This window comes from Excalfactoria chinensis, chromosome 4 (genome assembly GCF_039878825.1).
Source record: "Excalfactoria chinensis isolate bCotChi1 chromosome 4, bCotChi1.hap2, whole genome shotgun sequence".
NCBI lineage: Eukaryota > Metazoa > Chordata > Aves > Galliformes > Phasianidae > Excalfactoria > Excalfactoria chinensis.
The window spans coordinates 75,221,836-75,239,097 of NC_092828.1; the positions used below are offsets into that span (position 1 = coordinate 75,221,836).

At 46.6% G+C, this 17,262-nt stretch overlaps 1 protein-coding gene across 4 annotated transcripts; it reads left to right on the forward strand.

The window, feature by feature from the left end:
- Positions 1-478: 478 nt before the first annotated feature.
- On the forward strand, positions 479-16,326 carry TMLHE (trimethyllysine hydroxylase, epsilon). Of its 4 annotated transcripts, none has more exons than XM_072336076.1 (9): positions 479-745; positions 3,423-3,490; positions 3,953-4,125; positions 5,524-5,700; positions 6,458-6,737; positions 7,756-7,875; positions 10,642-10,878; positions 11,204-11,342; positions 12,464-16,326. In XM_072336076.1, exons 1-9 carry the CDS (start codon positions 596-598, stop codon positions 12,593-12,595), a joined length of 1,476 nt encoding a protein of 491 aa, XP_072192177.1. In that variant the 5' UTR covers positions 479-595; the 3' UTR covers positions 12,596-16,326. The 4 variants fall into 4 exon arrangements, with proteins under 4 accessions (XP_072192177.1, XP_072192178.1, XP_072192181.1 ...); XM_072336080.1 differs by having other exon boundaries at positions 614-734; positions 12,464-16,324; XM_072336077.1 differs by lacking the exon at positions 3,423-3,490 and having other exon boundaries at positions 584-734; positions 12,464-16,322.
- The last annotated feature ends 936 nt before the right edge of the window (positions 16,327-17,262 follow it).

Here is a 17,262-nt window from a genome sequence, read left to right on the forward strand (position 1 = left end):
ATGCCTTCATTTTGTAAAGCCATGGGTGAAAATCTGCATGAGCGCAGACAGAGCGTCAGGGGTCGGCGCTGCTCAGGCCGCATCCCACGACAGGGCTGTGTGGTGCTGGGCAGGGCTCTGCCTCCACCGCCGCTGTCCCCATTCAGTGACATCCAGGCCCGGCGGCTGCCATCGGCGGGACGAGGCGGCCCTCCAGCGGCCGGACCGGCTCGGCCTGCTGCCTCGCACATCCCTAAGCGCCCCGTCCGCGAGCCGTTGCTTCTCACTCCCACCATCTGCAGCTGTTACCCCACAAAGCTCGCACCTCCCCCCCCACACACACACCGCCGGCCGCGACCCCGACCCGCAGCCCGACACCTCAGCACCGCCCGAGCGACTGGGAGCACAGCGCGTGCGCAATCAGAGCCCTGCGGTGACTCTCTATCACGCGACGCTCTTCTCTATGGTCACTCGGCGGGGCGCTCTGTGGTTCTCTCCGCCCCCACCGGCGGCGCTCTCCGCGCTTCAGGCTCGCTCTATGGCGGGAGCCTCTCTATCACAACTCTCTCCTCTCTGTGCCCGGAGGCTGTTTGCTCTCAGGTCTTCCTAGCACTCTATGGTGTGCGGCGCTCTGCACCTCGGCCTCCCACCTATTTATCGTCGCCGTTGGCGTTGCAGCGGGGCCAAAGCGGGGTGCGGCCCGGAGCCCCGCAGGCACAACCCGCAGCCTCCGCCCGGCCGAGCCGCTCCCCCAGGTAAGGCTGAGGTACGTGAAGGGATTCGGTAACAGGATGGAGCCCTTTCTGCGAGGGTCTTCGCTGTGGAACGGGCGGGAGGGGGTCGTGTGGGGTTTGGGTGCGTCTTCCGAAGAGGGTGGGAATGAAAGGCTGGGCACCTGCAGGCCGCTGTGCTCCCAGAAGCGATCTGCTGAAGGCGGTGGGTTCGTGTGGTTCCTTTATTTCCCTGCGGATCTGTGTGATCTATCAGTGTTTGGTTGCTGTTTGTTTCCCAGCTCGGTATGTCTGTTTGTTCAACGTGGAGTTGTAGCTCTTTATCTAAAGAGCTTTAAAAAGCACAGCTCGTTACTACAGACGCTTATTGCATTGGCAGTGATGAAACTACTGAAGGTTCGGGGCAGTCTGTGTGATCAGATACCCCGAGGGAAGCCTCCTGGACAGCTGAGGCCCATTCTTCCTTCCTCCTGCTCTCACTGTGTTTCTCTTGTCCTTATTCTCCCCACAGCCCTGTGCTGTATCACAGCTCTGCCATGGCTTCTGTGTGTGCTCCCATCTCTCATCCAAGAGTCCACCAGCTGGTGAATAAGCCGAGTTAAATGATGTTTTTGTGTATAATGCCTGCACAGGATCTTGTCTCCCTATGGCGGAGGGGCAGAGTTGGAACTTGAAGCTCTCTCCTATCTCAAAGCCCACTTGCCTTCATGTGAAAGGTAGTTTAGCGTCTTCTCCTTCCTCCTGCTTGTTCTCTGCGAGTGTCAAGGGAAATCTGGTCTTGGAATCTTGCAGCTGCTGCATTTCACAGGTACCCGGGTAAGGTGTTTGTGGTGTAGGCAACGTAAGGATGTAAAGAAGTGGGGAGGTAAATAGGAAAGAGTTAGCTGTCCACATAACTAATTCCAGCCAGAAGTGTTGTTGGCTTTTGTTAAACAAGCTCAAAGACAAAACATAAATTCTCTCTAATGATACCGATTTCTTGTGTGTGTGTGTTTGACTCCTCTTAGTTTTAATGCCTTTTAGAAAGGTTTAATTTATGGGTTCTCTCTGCTGTTTGTGGTGTCTGCTTTCAGAAAGAACAGCAGAGCAGCAAGAGGTCACAGTGATTAGATTAAGTATCTGGGTCACTTACCATTACCTGTGTTTATTCTCTGGTAAGTTTTGATACTGGAAGGAGACAGAGATAAAAAAGAACATGTGCAGAAAGAGATAACTACAGCTGGAGCTGCCCCAGGCAGAGGCCGCTTTCTAAATGGATTTATGGATGAGCTTTTCCTATCAGTTTTGTGTCCTGTGCGAGGAGATATCAGGCGTGTGCAAACAAGCTTTTTTATTATTATTATCCTCTTTCAGTTAGTGGATATTCTTGAGCTCCAAAAGCCAAAGTGGAGTGAGTCACCTTTCTTTCATAAAGCGTAGCCTTAAAGTAACGTGAGTGCTACCACTTGGTTTGGTGAGTTAACTCATTTCTTTAAACTTTATAAACCCAATATAAACCCAATAACCATTACTGGTAACTCCTGGTTCTCTGTAGGTCCTCGCAGATTTCCTTCACTTAGTTATTGTCTATCAAATTTGGCTCATTCCTTTCCCTATGTTCAGTTTACAAAGTGGTGGGAGTTTGTAAAGCATTCTCCCAAAACTTAGCATTGGCACAACGAAATACCAGACTATTTCTGCAGAACCTGACTTTCTGCTGCACAGTTTGTCTGCAGTGAAGGTGCTGGAGACTCTCAGGATGCTGCAGCTCAGTCAGCATCTGGAAGGAGATCCAGGAGCTTTGCAGGGCACAAGATCGGGTAGCAGAGATCTCGCTGTCTGCAGGTCTCAGACAGAAAGCAAGGAGCAGCCAGCACTCCTCTGCCTAGTGTGCAGAGTTCAATGGAGCTTCTAACCTGAATCCAGCTGATTTGCAAGACAGCCAGATTCCATGCAGCCTGCTGAGGAGGGCATTTTGCATATTAGCAGCCACAGAAATCAGTCTTTCTGCAGCTCTGGAACTGTCAGTAAGTGGTACACAGGCTGAGGCCAAGCACCTTATACAACTCAATGATTTGCATCTTAATCTCAAACCGCATTATCATCTTGATAAAACAGCTTCTGCTTTTTATTTGTCCCTGGGATTGTCAGTCTGCTTTTCTCATACTCAGCAATTTTTCTGGGAATATCCCCCTCTGTGCTGATTTTACTGTTCTTATTAACTTTTACCATCTCTGCTCTAAGTCACCTATGAAGTGGAGAAGCAGGTTAGGCGGCTGAGGCACCAACGTCTGTACTCTACAGATAAGAAAATGAAGGCAAATCAGAAAAGCAGGATAAGAAATTCTTTCTGTGCCTGTGTCTTGTTCAGCGTTACTACATTTCTATGTGCTTCAGATCAAAGCATTGTTAAAATTCTGCTGGGTTTAGGCCTGAGCTCCAGAACTTGATGTACACATGACAGGGTGCTTAGTGTGACTTCAGCTTCGTGTCTTAAAGCTTGAAGGATTTTGCTTTTATTCAGTGTCCTGAAGTGGAATTCACCTTCTCATCTCTGGTCAAAGGTTAACTATGGCTGGTTACTCTTCCATGCTTGCTGTGTCCTTTGGCAGTAAAAATTCTTCCTCCTCATTGTTTTGCATACTTTTTCTAGAACCGACCTAATTAGTTGATTCCTCCATTACTTGCTTTCCTAACCAAGGTCACTTTTCTCCACTTCCCCAATGATTACAGCTCCGTCCAGCAAGGAGGAATTCAGCCTGGGGAAGACCAGAGAGAGGACGAGACTTGCTGCAGATAAGGTTTTGCCAGTCTTTTCTAAAGGGCTTTGAACACCCAGCTTGTCTCTTCTGGAAGTGCTTTGCCCGACAGATCCCAGGATCTTATCTGCTTGTCCTCAGGACAATTTTCTGCTGGAGTTTATGTTGATCACAAAATAAACGAGATGCCCTTGTTTCTCCTCCTGTTTCCAACTGATGCTCTGTGATTGGATTAGCTTATTTGCTTTAAAAATTCATCACCTGTCCTAATGCTGAATTCCCTGCTGCTTCCATTACACTTAGTTTTTAGGGGTTTTAGGAGTTTTTGCTTGCTGTCTTCACTGTCTTCAGTAGCAGTGGTATCTACAGAAGTATTCACTGCAGCTGACCTAAGAAGGGTACAGTGCCCAATTTCATGGAGAAGACTGTGTGCTCTACATGTTTTTACCCAGAACAACATTACAGCTGACTAACTTAATTCTCCTTCTTCTCCTGGCTGTTCAGGATGTGGTGCCGGAGGCTGGCGTGCCTGCTCAGTGTGCCTTGCCAACATACCAGACGTCACTTGCTGGGGCTGTCCTGTGGCAGGAGGACCTTCACCACTGCTGTGACTCGCTGGCATCACACTGCCCCAGAATCCATCAGCTGTGCCTGGCAGTTACACGGTGATCATTTAGGTAGGTGTGTGCTTTTGAACCTGCTTTTGGGTTTCTGAGGGAAGAGAAGCAAGATTTTCCCAAGTTTGTTTCCCCAGCAGTGATTCCCTTCTGAAACAACCCTTGTTTTTTAGAGAGATGTGTGCTGGAATTGCCGTTTTATGTTCCCTTTGGGAATTCCCAAAAGCAGGGTGGAGCAGGTTTGTCTGCTGGCAGTAAGTGTTGTATAAGTGAGGCAGTGCTAACTCGAAAAGTAAGTGATTCCTGAGCTGTCCTTGTGTCTGAGCATTGCCCTGTCTGCCAGTTGTTCATTATGTCTTGCAGGTGGGATGGCTGGTTTGGTGCATGTCCCAGCTCTCTGCCTTGTCCTCACTTGCAGGTTTTCCTTAAAACACTGATCTCTGAAACAGAGTAGATTAGAGCAGGCTTGTAGGCAACTTGTTCGTGTGTCTGCATGGCATGAGCAAGCCTTTTTGATGTAAGTCATTCCTCCCTGTGAGAATGCTGAAGGAAAAGCAAGGAATGCATACCTTTGTGTGAAGTAAACTGGTTATGAATGCAGCCTGAGGTCAATTTGTCATCTGGTCTGTTTGGTTGTTCTTTGTTTTTGGGTGTTTTGTTTTTTTTGGACACAATTTAGTAATTGAGACACATTTCACCGTGGTCTTTGTCACCTGCAGCTGTCCAGTCTCTACCTTGTGCCATTGTCTGAGGCTGGTTAGAAGGTGTTGCTACTCTAGAGTCTCTTGTAAGCCTGTCTCAAGAGGGAGTTGCTTAATATTTTATCCAACATAGTGGTCCTCTGAAAAAGGATATTGTTTTACTGCATGGTTACTTAGATTTCAAAGCTGATCAAAAAGGACTCCCTGCTGCCTACGCCAGCTCTGGTTTCCCTCTAAAGGAATTTGGGTATTCCTAAGCTTTCTCTGGAGGGAGCAATGAAGTGAGGACTTCAGTGTTAAGTGGGAATTAGAGGTTGTGATGTTGTTTGTAATGTGTGTTAAGTTTAGAATGTTAGGCTGGTTCTTACCTGTGTTTGTGCAATGGGGTCTGCAGCTAGATGGGTACGGGGAGCCTTGTTATATACAGCAGCTGCTGGGTACCTCTGAATTTACTACTCATTAAAGATAGAAGATAGATGTGTTTGTTAATCATATCACTTCCTGTTGCAGAATGAGACTGATTGTGGACATAGTAAGACAGGAGACCATGGCGAAATCACTGCTAGTGATGCTCTTCACTTGGGATCTTGTGCCTGGTCATCATGTGACAAGCTAATTTGTACAAACAGGTGCAAGTCTCCCAGACTCTGCATCTCCTATAAGTGGATCATAACCTGTAGGCTCTTTGTGTTTTGTTTTGTTTTTTTTTCCTCACTGTTCACACCAATGCATCTTCTGTGCCCGTTACTCTTGGCAGAGCTCAGGTATGCAGACACCTTGATGCGCTTTGACTTCGTCTGGCTGCGGGACCACTGCCGCTCAGCTTCCTGCTACAACGCCAAGACGAACCAGCGCAGCTTGGACACAGCTAGTGTGGACCTAGGCATCAAGCCCAAGGCTGTCCGAGTGGATGAGACCACGCTATTCCTCACGTGTGAGTACCAAAGCTCCTGCACCCTGTCTGTCAAGGAGCAGCCCTGGTTGGAGTGAGGCTGGCTGGCAGATCCCACTTTTAAGTCTGTCCCCTCTCAGAAAACCTTATCTCTAAATCAGGAGCTGTTTTGGAAGGAGGCTTAGCTGTAAGCAGATTTTAAACACTGCTGTTCTGAGTAGGGCTGTTTTTGTAAACACAACTCAGTCTTATTTATGTCTGTTTTTTCCCTCCTTACATTCTCTCTCGTTCCTCTTGATTATAGGTGTGTGCATCTCCAGCATCTGTGTAGTTTATTGGTTTGCAGGAACGTGGCAGCAGTGTAGATAGTGAACATATCAAGAACTGGTTGACTTTTGCTTTACTCTGTTTTATTTGTACTGATGTTCCTTATCAGAATTCCTATCTTGTGTCCTTTCTCCTATGGTTCCCTGCTGCTTTCTTCCTGTGCTGCAATTTGCTTTCATCTATGGTACCTTCATTTATGTTCTAGTCATCAGTGTTTTACTCTTCTACGGAGTCCTGTCACTAGAGAGCAAAACTACTGAAGTAGAAACACTTGGATCTGAGTTTGGATTTGCTGACAATACTTCTAGTACTTAAGGCCTAAACTGGATATTAGTTTTCTTCTTGATACTAGCCAAAATATTATGTTGTTAAGCAAAGTTACAAGGATGAGGACTGGCCTAGGATTGATGGTTGCACTGGCTGTGATTTCAGGCTGTTCATTGCAATGACTGACCCTCCTCATGTGTCACAGGGCCAGATGGACATGTTACACGGTACGGGCTGCAGTGGCTGGTGAAGAACAGCTACGAGGGGCAGAAGCAGCAGGTCATGCACCCACGGATCCTCTGGAATGCAGAAATCTACCGCCAAGCCCAGGTCCCCTCTGTTGACTGCCGGAGTTTCCTGGAGACAGACGAGGGGCTGAAGGAGTTCCTGCAGAACTTCCTTCTGTATGGGATTGCTTTTGTTGAGAATGTCACTCCCACCAAAGAGGACACACAAATCTTAGCAGAAAGGATCAGTTTAATCAGGTAACTAGTAGTTCCCCAGGAAGCTGCAGTCAGCTTTGTAGAACTGTGGATGATAGGCTGTTATTTCTTTTTTGTATGGAAAGGCGATACGCTTGTATTGTGCAGTGTTGCATGTTCTGCACACAAAGGATCTGGGTCTTCTGCAGTCTCTGACCACATAGACAGAGATGGAGTATTGCACAGTGGGATCTGGCTCCTTTTTGGGGGGAAGCCAGGCCAGGGGGTTACTAGGTTAGAGCTGCCTTAGGATCATACAGTGACTTTTGTGACAGTGGGACTGTGCACAGAGAGGAGTAACTGAAGGAAGTAGCCCGTCTGGGAAGACTTGAGCTTTGCAAGGAGAGAGATTTCCTGTTGTGACTTGAAAGGTTAAGAGGGCAGCCCTGGCCCTGGGAGCCAAGGGAGATCAAAAACAATTATTAGCTCTTGCTAAAGAAAAATACTGGAAAATATTTCTTCTGTGTTTGTTTAAAACACACCAACAACATGGCAAGCCTGGGTTTGAGTTTCAAGTTTTATCCAAGCTGCAGAAACAACTTAACTTGCCTTGGCCATTAGGAGAGGAGGGATTCCTATTTCTGTTGATGAATAGCCACTCTAAATAGAAATTAAGGGCTCTGATGAATATCCATCCCATGTTTTCCTCCAGATCCTTACCCTCTCCCTGTATCCCTTGAGTATTGTTTGTGTCTCCTGGGTCCTTGCCTTCTCTAAACTCTGCTATGCACATTGCAGGGAGAGGTCAGTGAAAACTCCAGATCTTAAGAACAAGAAAGGGAATTGTGCCCACAGTGGGTATAAACAAAGGCTAGCTGTGCTTTATTGATTTCTGATGTTGCTCAGTCTTTCCCTGTTTTGGCTGGGACTTTGGAGTAAAAGGAAGATATGTATTTGTGGAGGAGAAGCAAGGCTTGCGCTCTATGTGAGATGGATGAGGGTGACCTCTAAGTACAAGAGTGGATCTGTTTTACAACAGATCCCTGCAGCACTTGGTGATAACTGCCCACCTCTTTTGCAGGGAGACCATCTATGGCAGAATGTGGTACTTCACCTCTGATTTCTCCCGGGGTGACACTGCCTACACAAAACTGGCTCTGGATCGGCACACTGACACAACCTACTTCCAGGAGCCCTGCGGGTATGTGTTGTCGCTGGTTCACAGACACTCAGCAGAGAAGGCAGGAGTGATTCATGGTGATGCAGTTTAGACTTGATTGTTTCCAGTACTGTTGATGTGCTGTAGTGGCACTAGTTAAACAGTAATTCTGGATCCTGCTTGATTCCTTTGAAGTGAGGTAGTCTGTAGATGCTCTGTGCTTGAAACTCCCAGGTCTTCCAGAATGCAGGCAATGAAGGAGGTTTTAGTAGTCTTTGTAGTTCTACAAAGTTGCTACAGAAGTTTGCTTCAGTTAAATCCTGGAGCAAGCCTTCCTTGTCCACATCAGCACTGTGTTTCACTGGCAGAGCTCTCTTAGTGGTAGCCTCTGGGGAAGAAGGGAGCAGCCTGTCTTGGCACAGCCTGCACTATCTGCTTCTGCTCTTCCCAACTGCATGAGTGGCACCAGAGGTGTGTGCTGTCCTCATGTCTGCCCTTTGCAGATGCTGTGCTTCAGACTGGTTGGGATTTGTATTTTGGCAGTAGTGTATCCCTGTAGGAAGAGTTTATGTAGCCCTCCAAATTTTACACCTGTCTGTGCTTTAAACACAAAAGGAAAAAAGTTCGTAGCTGTAACATTTCCCAAGTGCAAGTCTGCAAACTGCTTTTCCAGTATGGCCTATGGGCTGCAAGTGCTGTGCTTGGAGAAGGAAAGGCAGCAGCCCTGATCGTAGTTCACGCTGAAGTGCAGAAGGCTTAATTGTGACTTTGTCTGGAAGTAGGGCTACAAGAGGCCAGAAGTCATCTTGTCCAAGTCTCCCGCTTTAGAGTAGGTTTTAGCTCTTCCTGGTGAAGCTGTTCCTAAATAGTTCCTGAGCAGTGGGGTGGGAACGTTATGTTAGGTAGAGCTGGTAAAACAGATAAAGACCATGTTGTGTGAGGTGCTCTGGCTGAATGTGGATTTCAGAGCAGCTCACTTAAAGCAAGAAAAGTGGTGCTACCCAGGAGGCACCCGGCTTGCCTGTGCTCAACCTAGCTCCAGGTTTTTGGGTGGCAGCATTTGTTCTGAAGCAGCTAGGTGTCAGGAGGGCTGACAGAGCACACTGGAAACTGTGTAGCTAGAAGTATTTATGTGTAAAACTTAAATCCTGCCATGTGTATCAGGTTGGCTTACTTGGTTTCCACTGAACAGCTGACTGTAGAACCCATGTGCTTTCATAGCTTGTGTGGTTACCTGCTTGCTTGATGTGCTCTAAGAGCTCACAGAGTCTCCCCAAAAATCAAATAAAAATTAGTTAGTAATCAGAGCTTCAGCCTACAATTGTACTGCAGTTGAACTGCTTATGGTGAGAACTGCAGAGTTCATTAGCTCTTTCTGTACCTTTCTTTTGGATAGGTATATTCTAGTCTGCAGCAAAATGAAACATATCAAGCCACAGCAGTGTGGGCTAGGCTAGTGGGCTAACTATTAATGCTTACAAACTGTAGCAGTGCAGGTAAAACATGAATTTCTGGCTTTCCTGAGCACATATCTCTGCCAGAAATCCTTTCTCAGACTGTTGGAAGCTTATTCTGAAATGGTTTAAATACTTTAAACTGTCTTTGACCTGTTTCTAAAGGAAGTGAGGTGTTTTTCAAGAAAGACATGTTTATTTGAATATCTGCTTTCCCCACTGCATTGGGTAAAATCATCCCAATATAACAAGTCTCAAGTTAAATTACTACAAATGGTAGAGGAGAGAAAATCCCCAAGACACAGGAGGATGTGCAGTATTATCTGACTTACCAGGCAGTGAAGAACTTAGTGCCCTGAGCTGCAGGGGAAAGCTGTTGCCTTGAAAGCACAGAGCCACAAGGGGTTGGGCAACCTGTGCTCCTGCACTTGTGGACTGATTTGCTGTAATTATTCTGATCCTTCTGTTGATGTAAGGGACAATTAAAGTCCAGGTGAAAAGGGTACTGGTGAGGCTGTAGCTAGGAGCATCTGCCAAATCATTCGCTGTGGGGTGGGGTTAAGAGGCCTCAAAGGAAGATCAGGAGATAAAGACTGCCCTGAAAGGTTACATTTGACTTTCTGATAAGTCAGGCTGACATACCATGAAAACTGACAGTATGTGACTCAAGGCAGCTCCTAGCTGTCCCTAATAATACTAGCTATGACCTGGATGAAGGGGAAGAAAGAAACTTCAGAGAAGCATAAGAGCAAAAGCTGTTCAGCTGAATTAGTCAGCTTCCTGCTAGGGAGGGGGATATCCTCATGTGGAAGCTTCTCATTCTAGGACTCTGCTCCAGGCTTCCCAAGGGGTTTCTGACATATTGTCATATGGCTTGTCTTGACTAGCTGTGGGAGACCAAGATGCATGTGCACTCGTATAAGAGTGTAGTACCACCAGCATGTCTTTAACTGCCCTCTTGTTCTGAGTTATTGTAGTGAAGTCAGTTTTGTTTTTGAACCTCTGCATCCTACTGCCTGAATGGTCCTTGGGTGGCACATGCCTGATCAGGTGGTGTCACTTGAAGTTTCCCAACCTCATGTCTTTTGGCTTAGGAAACTGCGTAGTCTGTATCCCTCTTTTTGGAAAGCAAAATATATGAGAGTTGAAGATACAGCAAGTAGAGCTGCTTCTTGCTGGGCCGTCTCCATTCCCTGTCAGGTCTTAATGAAATAAAATGTTGTGAGAGTCTTGTCAGTAGTACCAGTACAGAGAGGTATTGCATCTATCTGCATTTGTCTGAGTCCACAGGGAGTACATTTTCTTGATGGGACAGGTAACTGAGGTCTTTCCCCTTGTGCTCTCACCCATGCAGCATCCAGGTGTTTCACTGCCTCAAGCACGAGGGGACAGGTGGGCGTACACTGCTGGTGGATGGCTTCTATGCAGCGGAGCAGGTTCTCCGGCAAGCCCCCGATCAGTTTGAGCTGCTAAGTAAGGTGCCACTGAAGCATGAGTACATCGAGAATGTGGGAGATTGTCACAACCACATGATCGGAGTCGGGCCAGTCCTCAACGTCTATCCCTGGAACAATGAGCTTTACCTGATCAGGTAACATGAGAAATGATGATTGGGTTGGGCAGACTGCAGTGATTTTGCCAGACAACAGCTTCAAAGGAAAGCATGTTTTGGGGAGGGGTGGGAATAACCACAAAAACACCATGCATTTCCTTTTTGGGCTTTGCAGTGATGTTCTCAAGGAAGTGTAAGAAGCACTGCTGCTCTTTTGAAGTTGGCCGCATAACCTCTGTACTCATCACTGTTGCCTCCTTTAATACTGACTAATCTTATGGCTCCTGAGCTTCCCTCTAGAAACATGTGGCTACACTGTGCTCGTGGTTCCACACAAGTGATCTTTTCTCCTCCTTACTTCTAGATACAATAACTATGACCGTGCAGTCATCAACACTGTGCCTTACGATGTTGTGAATCGCTGGTACACTGCTCATCGCACACTCACCACTGAGCTCAGGAGACCAGAAAATGAACTGTGGGTCAAACTGAAGCCAGGCAAGGTAGGACTTTGGAGTTAGAGGCTCATGTGTTTGATACAGGTAGGGGAGTAGGGTGTCCCTATGGATATGCAGGCCTTCTGCCTTAAGTTAATGCTTCACTCCTTGTACTGCAGCTCTTTACAGCTGTTTTCATGTGCTTTGTATTCTAGTACTGGCTGCTACTGTATATATATTCTTACTGTTGTGAAAGAACATTAGCTTCCAGGCAAGGCAGAAGTAATTAATTCAAACACAGCCTCAGGAAAGCTAGCCCTGAGTAGGGGAGAGGAGAAAGATGTTTCCAGTCACTGAATGAGGACCTTCAGAGGCAGGAAGGCTGGGAGCAATTGGTGCTCAGCCTCGGACTTCTTCCAGAAGCAGAAAATCTTTTAATGGAAGCATGAAGAGCACATGTGGGAGGCCAAATTTACTTCTGTTTTGAGGTTATATTTGAATCCTAGCACTGCTGGCAAATCACAAGAGAGTTGAGAATGTCCTCAGTGTCCCAGAAATGCCTTAGGGCATCTTGGCGTTAAGGGAATAAAAGCTCTGCCCTGAGTTGGAAAGGCTGATGATGCTGGATGCAGTTTTAGAAAGACTAGAGCTGCAGTTGTAGACTTAGAGGTGTTACAGGGTATGGCTTCATCTACCAGCTGTGCCTGCTTGAAAGTTTTTATTGCTGCAGGGTCTAGATTCAGTGTGGGCCCAGGGCACCAGAAATGAAAGTGAAGCAAAAGCATTCATATCAAAAGCCCCAGCACTTCTCTGTTATCAATGATGTCTGGGAAAATGGCCTTAGAAGCTGACAATGGCCACTTTCTGTTGTTGGTGAACTACAACACAACCTATGTGGCAAAAAAATGAAATAAATAACCCAAAAGTACATTGCTAGATGTTGTTTTATGCTATGGTTAGCGGCAGAGCTGCTGGCATCAGGTGCAACATATGTACTAGATAACATCTGAAATCTACCTGTAGTCTTGTGCTGTGTCTGACAGCGTTGAACAGGAAGGGCCAGACAGATGGTGGTGTATCCCTACCTACTCTTCCAGATAGGGATCTCCAGGACCTGTCACATCAAAGGGTCCTGGCTCAGTGTGGTGCTCACCCCTGTTCTGTTGGCTTTTCTTCTTCCCATGCAGGCACTGTTCATAGATAACTGGCGTGTCCTGCACGGGCGGGAAGCATTCACGGGGTACCGCCAGCTGTGTGGCTGCTACCTGACAAGAGATGATGTGCTCAACACCGCACGCCTACTGGGACTGCAAGCTTAGCCTGGGCCATCTGCTGTGGAGAGGCAGACAGAGCTCCACGCCGTGCTGGTGCGTCACCACAACCATGTTGCACATACCTCAGACACCTCCACCCTCTCTCAGCAGTTCTCTCTGCCTGTGTGGGAGAGGGAGCAGGTGGAAGCCAAAGGTTATGGGAGCTTTATGGAACTGTGTTCTGCCGCGTTGGTCAGCTCTTGCTGTCTGTGCACTCAGCCTGGTCTTTTCAGCCAGCCACTTTGTCTCAGCTCCGGTGAACTGGGGCTGATCACACTATGAGAAGTGCTCCTCCAATCAAGTGCCTTCAGGATCTGAAATCTGTTTCTCCCTGTTGTTTGGCCTTTTTTTTTGTCAGCTACCGTATTCGTTTTATTGGCATAACAGAGCAGAGTGGATATATCGGGGATCTTGTTTCACCTCAGGCCAGATGCCTTCTAGAGAAAAAGGAAATCACTACTTGATGAAAGTGCCACTACTTAAAATAAGGGCTGTTGGCATGTTACATGTGACTTCTTTCCTCTTAAGCAAGCTGTGTACCCCTATCTGATAGGCTCTGGGACAAGCAATGCTGCCTGAGAGTTGGCCTGGAAAGCCAGGCTCATATAGCTAAAGTATCTCTAAAGGTTTAGAGTAGACAGAAAGGGGAAAGTAGTGAGATAGATCTGCAGACTGGAAAGGAGAGATGGCTTTGGATGAGCATGCTTCTCCTCACATTTCCTTCAGTAATGTAATGCTGAACTAGTGATGTGTCTGCCTGTTACACCACACTTCAGTCGAGGATGAAGGCTCATCAGCTGCAGTGTTTGACACATTTCCCACTCTGCCTACTCTTCTGGCTTTCTTGAAGAAGGAATTTTATTGGGGCATCTTTATGCTGGCCGCTGGATGAAGCTGACTTTTTCTTTCCACCAGATTTTCCTGCATACGAAGGTAATGAACACGGATAAAATTTCAACTCTTGATAGCAAGAAGGTAAATTTATACAGTGGCACATTGAACAGCCATGGTGGAAATCTCTTTTTAGGTTTTATTTTTAATTCTTCCATATGTTTGAGAGGTATTTGCTCTGCTCTGACTGGACCCTAAAATATGGTCCTATTCACTTCTGGCTTTCCTGTACGAGGAAGTTGCTGTTATGCCTAAGGTATAAATGGGGTGCAGATGCCAAACCTGCTGCCTTTGTTTAATCTAAATATTACATCTTAATGTTAGGAAGCACTCTTAAGAGCTGCTGCTCCTGTGGACTGAGCTAACTTAACGCTGTCATTTGCAATGAGCCATTACTCCATCAGCAGTTGAAAAGGTTTCAGAGTGAAGGCTGATGGGAAGCTGTGTGTATTGGAGGATACATAAAGAAGTGAAATATGAGCAATGGCAGCAAGCTTGAAGCAGGCTGGCTTCTGTCAGGTGTATCTCCCAAGGCTTGTGAACAGCCTGAGACATAGGCAGGTTCTTAAGGTTTCCTCCAGGCTGAGCGAGTGGGTTCCTCAAGCACCCTGCAGCATATGTTACTTCTATTGTTTCTTTACCGAATATTTGGTCTAATGGTTCTCCATAGATGCCCGCTACACCAGCATAGCTTAAGTGTGAAGCCTTGCAGGTCTTCATTAACCACATGGAAGTAGCAAATCCCTGCAGTTACATGTGCTCCTCATATAACCCATCTCACATGCTCCAGGGTCGTTCCATTCTGTGTTCTTCTGGGTGAAGCTATGACCTGGAGCGTGTTGGGGAGAGGTCATGACAAAACCATCTCTGTGTTAATTGACCCTGGGAGGGGGACAAAGGAGCCTGATCAGTATTTCAGGATGTGTCAGAGATTTCTGAACTCCTTTTGTCTCTTTGTTCCCCCTAGAGTCAAAGCACTTGGGTTAATGTGGGACTCACCCCGTAGCTGCTGAAATAAGCTTTACTTCCCATTTTTATCAGCCTCAAGCCAAAAATCTGCCACTACTCTGAGCTGGAGAGTGCAGGGCTATGGCCGGCACAAGGGAGAACTGACTCAAAATATACTGATAATTGTAGTGATACAGGTGCCTTTCTAATGAGGAACGTGGTGATCGTAGCTCTGCCTCTCACTGAGCAGTGTGGAGCTGCCAAGAGTTGTGGTCTTCAGCCACCATACTCCTCTTTGAGCCATTTCCAAGCCAGCACACTCCTTGAGGTGACTGTAATGTGTTTTGGGGGGGTGGGAATTTTTCACCATGAATGTAGCAGAAACACATTTCCTCATAGGTGCTGTTCAATTCCATTTAGCCATTTCATAAGAAAATAGGGAGAGAGCTTTGTTTAATCATGTGCTCTGTCTCTTCTTCACTTCCCAAGTGGGCTGAGTTGTTTCTAAGCATCTCGTGATCCTCGAGGCTTTATTTGTAGAAGCAGGGCTTCTTGGCAGCTGCTGTCTGTCTGATCTGGACATCTGTTGTGTTATGGAACAGGTGGTTTGCTGTGATGGTATCAGATCAAGTTCTGTAATCAAGCTTTACCAGTTCTTTCAGCCAATAAATGATGAACTGCTTCTCCCTCCCACTACACAAGGGCTCTCCTGAACGTGTTTATTAAAACATTTCCCAAAAGTAAAACATGAAGCGATGATGTTGACCTGACCACTTGGTAATTCATTTAGTACAAGATGTCTATGCTTAGCAATCATGAACTTGATAAGTTGGATAAAATGGAATAAATCTGAGAGGGGTATATCAATGCATCGCCTTTGGCTTTTCATTCTTTGCATTGGCCACACGGTGGCAGAAGATGCATGGAACAGCATGGAAAATGAGTGTTCAAAACTCAGTGTCAAGTCATACCCACCTGCGGCTCTAGGGCTGGTGCTGATTCTGTCCCTTCTGCTGTGCTACATCCATTCCTCTTGAAAAGCCCGGGGACTGCTGGCCAAACATCTGCAAGACAATGAATATTTTTAAGAAGCAGCAGGACATGATGCACTAAAGGTGATGGTGAAGGGCGCAGAGATGGTGTGAGGGTGCACAAGGGGGATCTGAATGAGCGAGGAGAAAACGGGTTGGTTTTGCAGGTGTGGGGAGGAGGAAGGAATCTGAACTAAGCATAGGCTGGGGGGAAATAGAGCTGATTAGTTGGCTGCTGGAGGGCAACATCTACCCTGAGTCCCTCAGTTCCTGCCCATCTGTGTCTCAGGACTCACAGTTCGGTTTCCCAAGGGCCAGCTCTCCTTAAATTTGTGTACCTGAAGGTTCCCACATTGTGCATGTGCCTTCATTTATCTCTGTTTGCCTTCTGGTCACTTCTAATGCCTCTTTTTACCCTGCAGTGCCCCCGCCCTGTGTCCTCTTTGTGGGGTCTTGTCCCCTTGGAATCATTCAGCTCTGAAGAGTCTTCAGTCCTTCAGTGAAACCAAGGTCTGCCCCTGGAAAATGCCTTTTGTTTCTGCACTTGCCATGCTCAAATTCTCAACTAGTCTGAAAAACATTTACATTGTTGTTTCCCCTTCTCGGTTATATGAAGCTATTTTAGGAGGCTCCTTCAGCTAAGTAGACTGAAGAAAATGTTACGGTTAACAATCATCTTAATTTAATGCTAAGTTCAAACCAGATCTATTGGGATCGTGCAGACCGGAATGGATTTTCTGTGGAAGCGTGTGAGTAGTCTCTCTTCAGTGGGCCCTTTGCACCTGTTAAGTTCTGCTGTGTGTCTCTTCTCACCCTTCTCTGTTAGAACACTGAAGACCTCATTAGGCAGGGGAATTACTTCTAATTTATGGGTGCACTGCCAATGGGAAATATCTGTTCCCAGTTTGCTATTGGAAGCATAGATCTAATGTTAACTAAAATGAATTTGTTTTGACCTACAAAGCATGGCATTCCTCCTTTAACAACCCAAGTTAATTGTAAAGCGAAACATGGTGTAGTTGCTTACGATAGAAAAGCTCAATGGAATCATTTGGGGAAGGAAGGGATAATTCTGCATGACGAGCGATACCAGCCTATCCCTAAACTTCAACCTCACAAGACACTTGTACCTATTCCTCTGTCAAATTCGGTTTCCCCTTCACCTTCTAGATGCAGTGATAAATCTCTGAAGTAAATTTCTTTTTATTCCCCCTCTGTTTCTTAATATATAATAAAAAATACATATTGATCAGTAGCACAGGTTGCAACACCTGAAAAAGCAGGTGAGAAGAATGAAGTCAGAGAATCATAGAATCATTAAGGTTGGAAAAGACCTCTAAGATCATCTAGTCCATCTCTCACTCTATCCCCACCATGTTCACTAACCTGTGGCACTCAATGCCACATCTCTATGTTTCTTGAGCACCTCCAAGCACAGTGACTCTGACCTCCTTTGGCAGTCTGTTCCAGTGCCTCGCTGCTCCTTCTGGCAAGAAACTCTTCCTGTTATCCAACCCGAACCTCCCCTGGTGCAACTTGAGGCCACCACATCCTATTGCTGTTACCCAGGAGAAGAGGCCAACCCCCTCCTCATTACAGCGTCCTTTCAGGCAGCTGTACAGAGTGGTAAGGTCTTCCCTGAGCTCTTGGGGAACCCTGAAAGCCTGTGAGAGGTGGCTCTATTGACCAGGGCATGGTCTGAATTTCATATTGTGATGGCTTGCAGCAAATGCCTGTACATAGATTTACTGATGAGACAGAAATACAGAAGGTGGGAGAGGATGACAGGTTTTCTGCTCTGTC

Coding starts and splice junctions, on each gene's coding strand:
- TMLHE (XM_072336076.1), top strand. CDS start 596: ATGGTGTGCGGCGCTCTGCACCTCGGCCTCCCACCTATTTATCGTCGC. Junction 3,491..3,952: donor CGAGACTTGCTGCAGATAAG/GTTTTGCCAGTC, acceptor CTGGCTGTTCAG/GATGTGGTGCCGGAGGCTGG. Junction 4,126..5,523: donor GTTACACGGTGATCATTTAG/GTAGGTGTGTGC, acceptor TACTCTTGGCAG/AGCTCAGGTATGCAGACACC.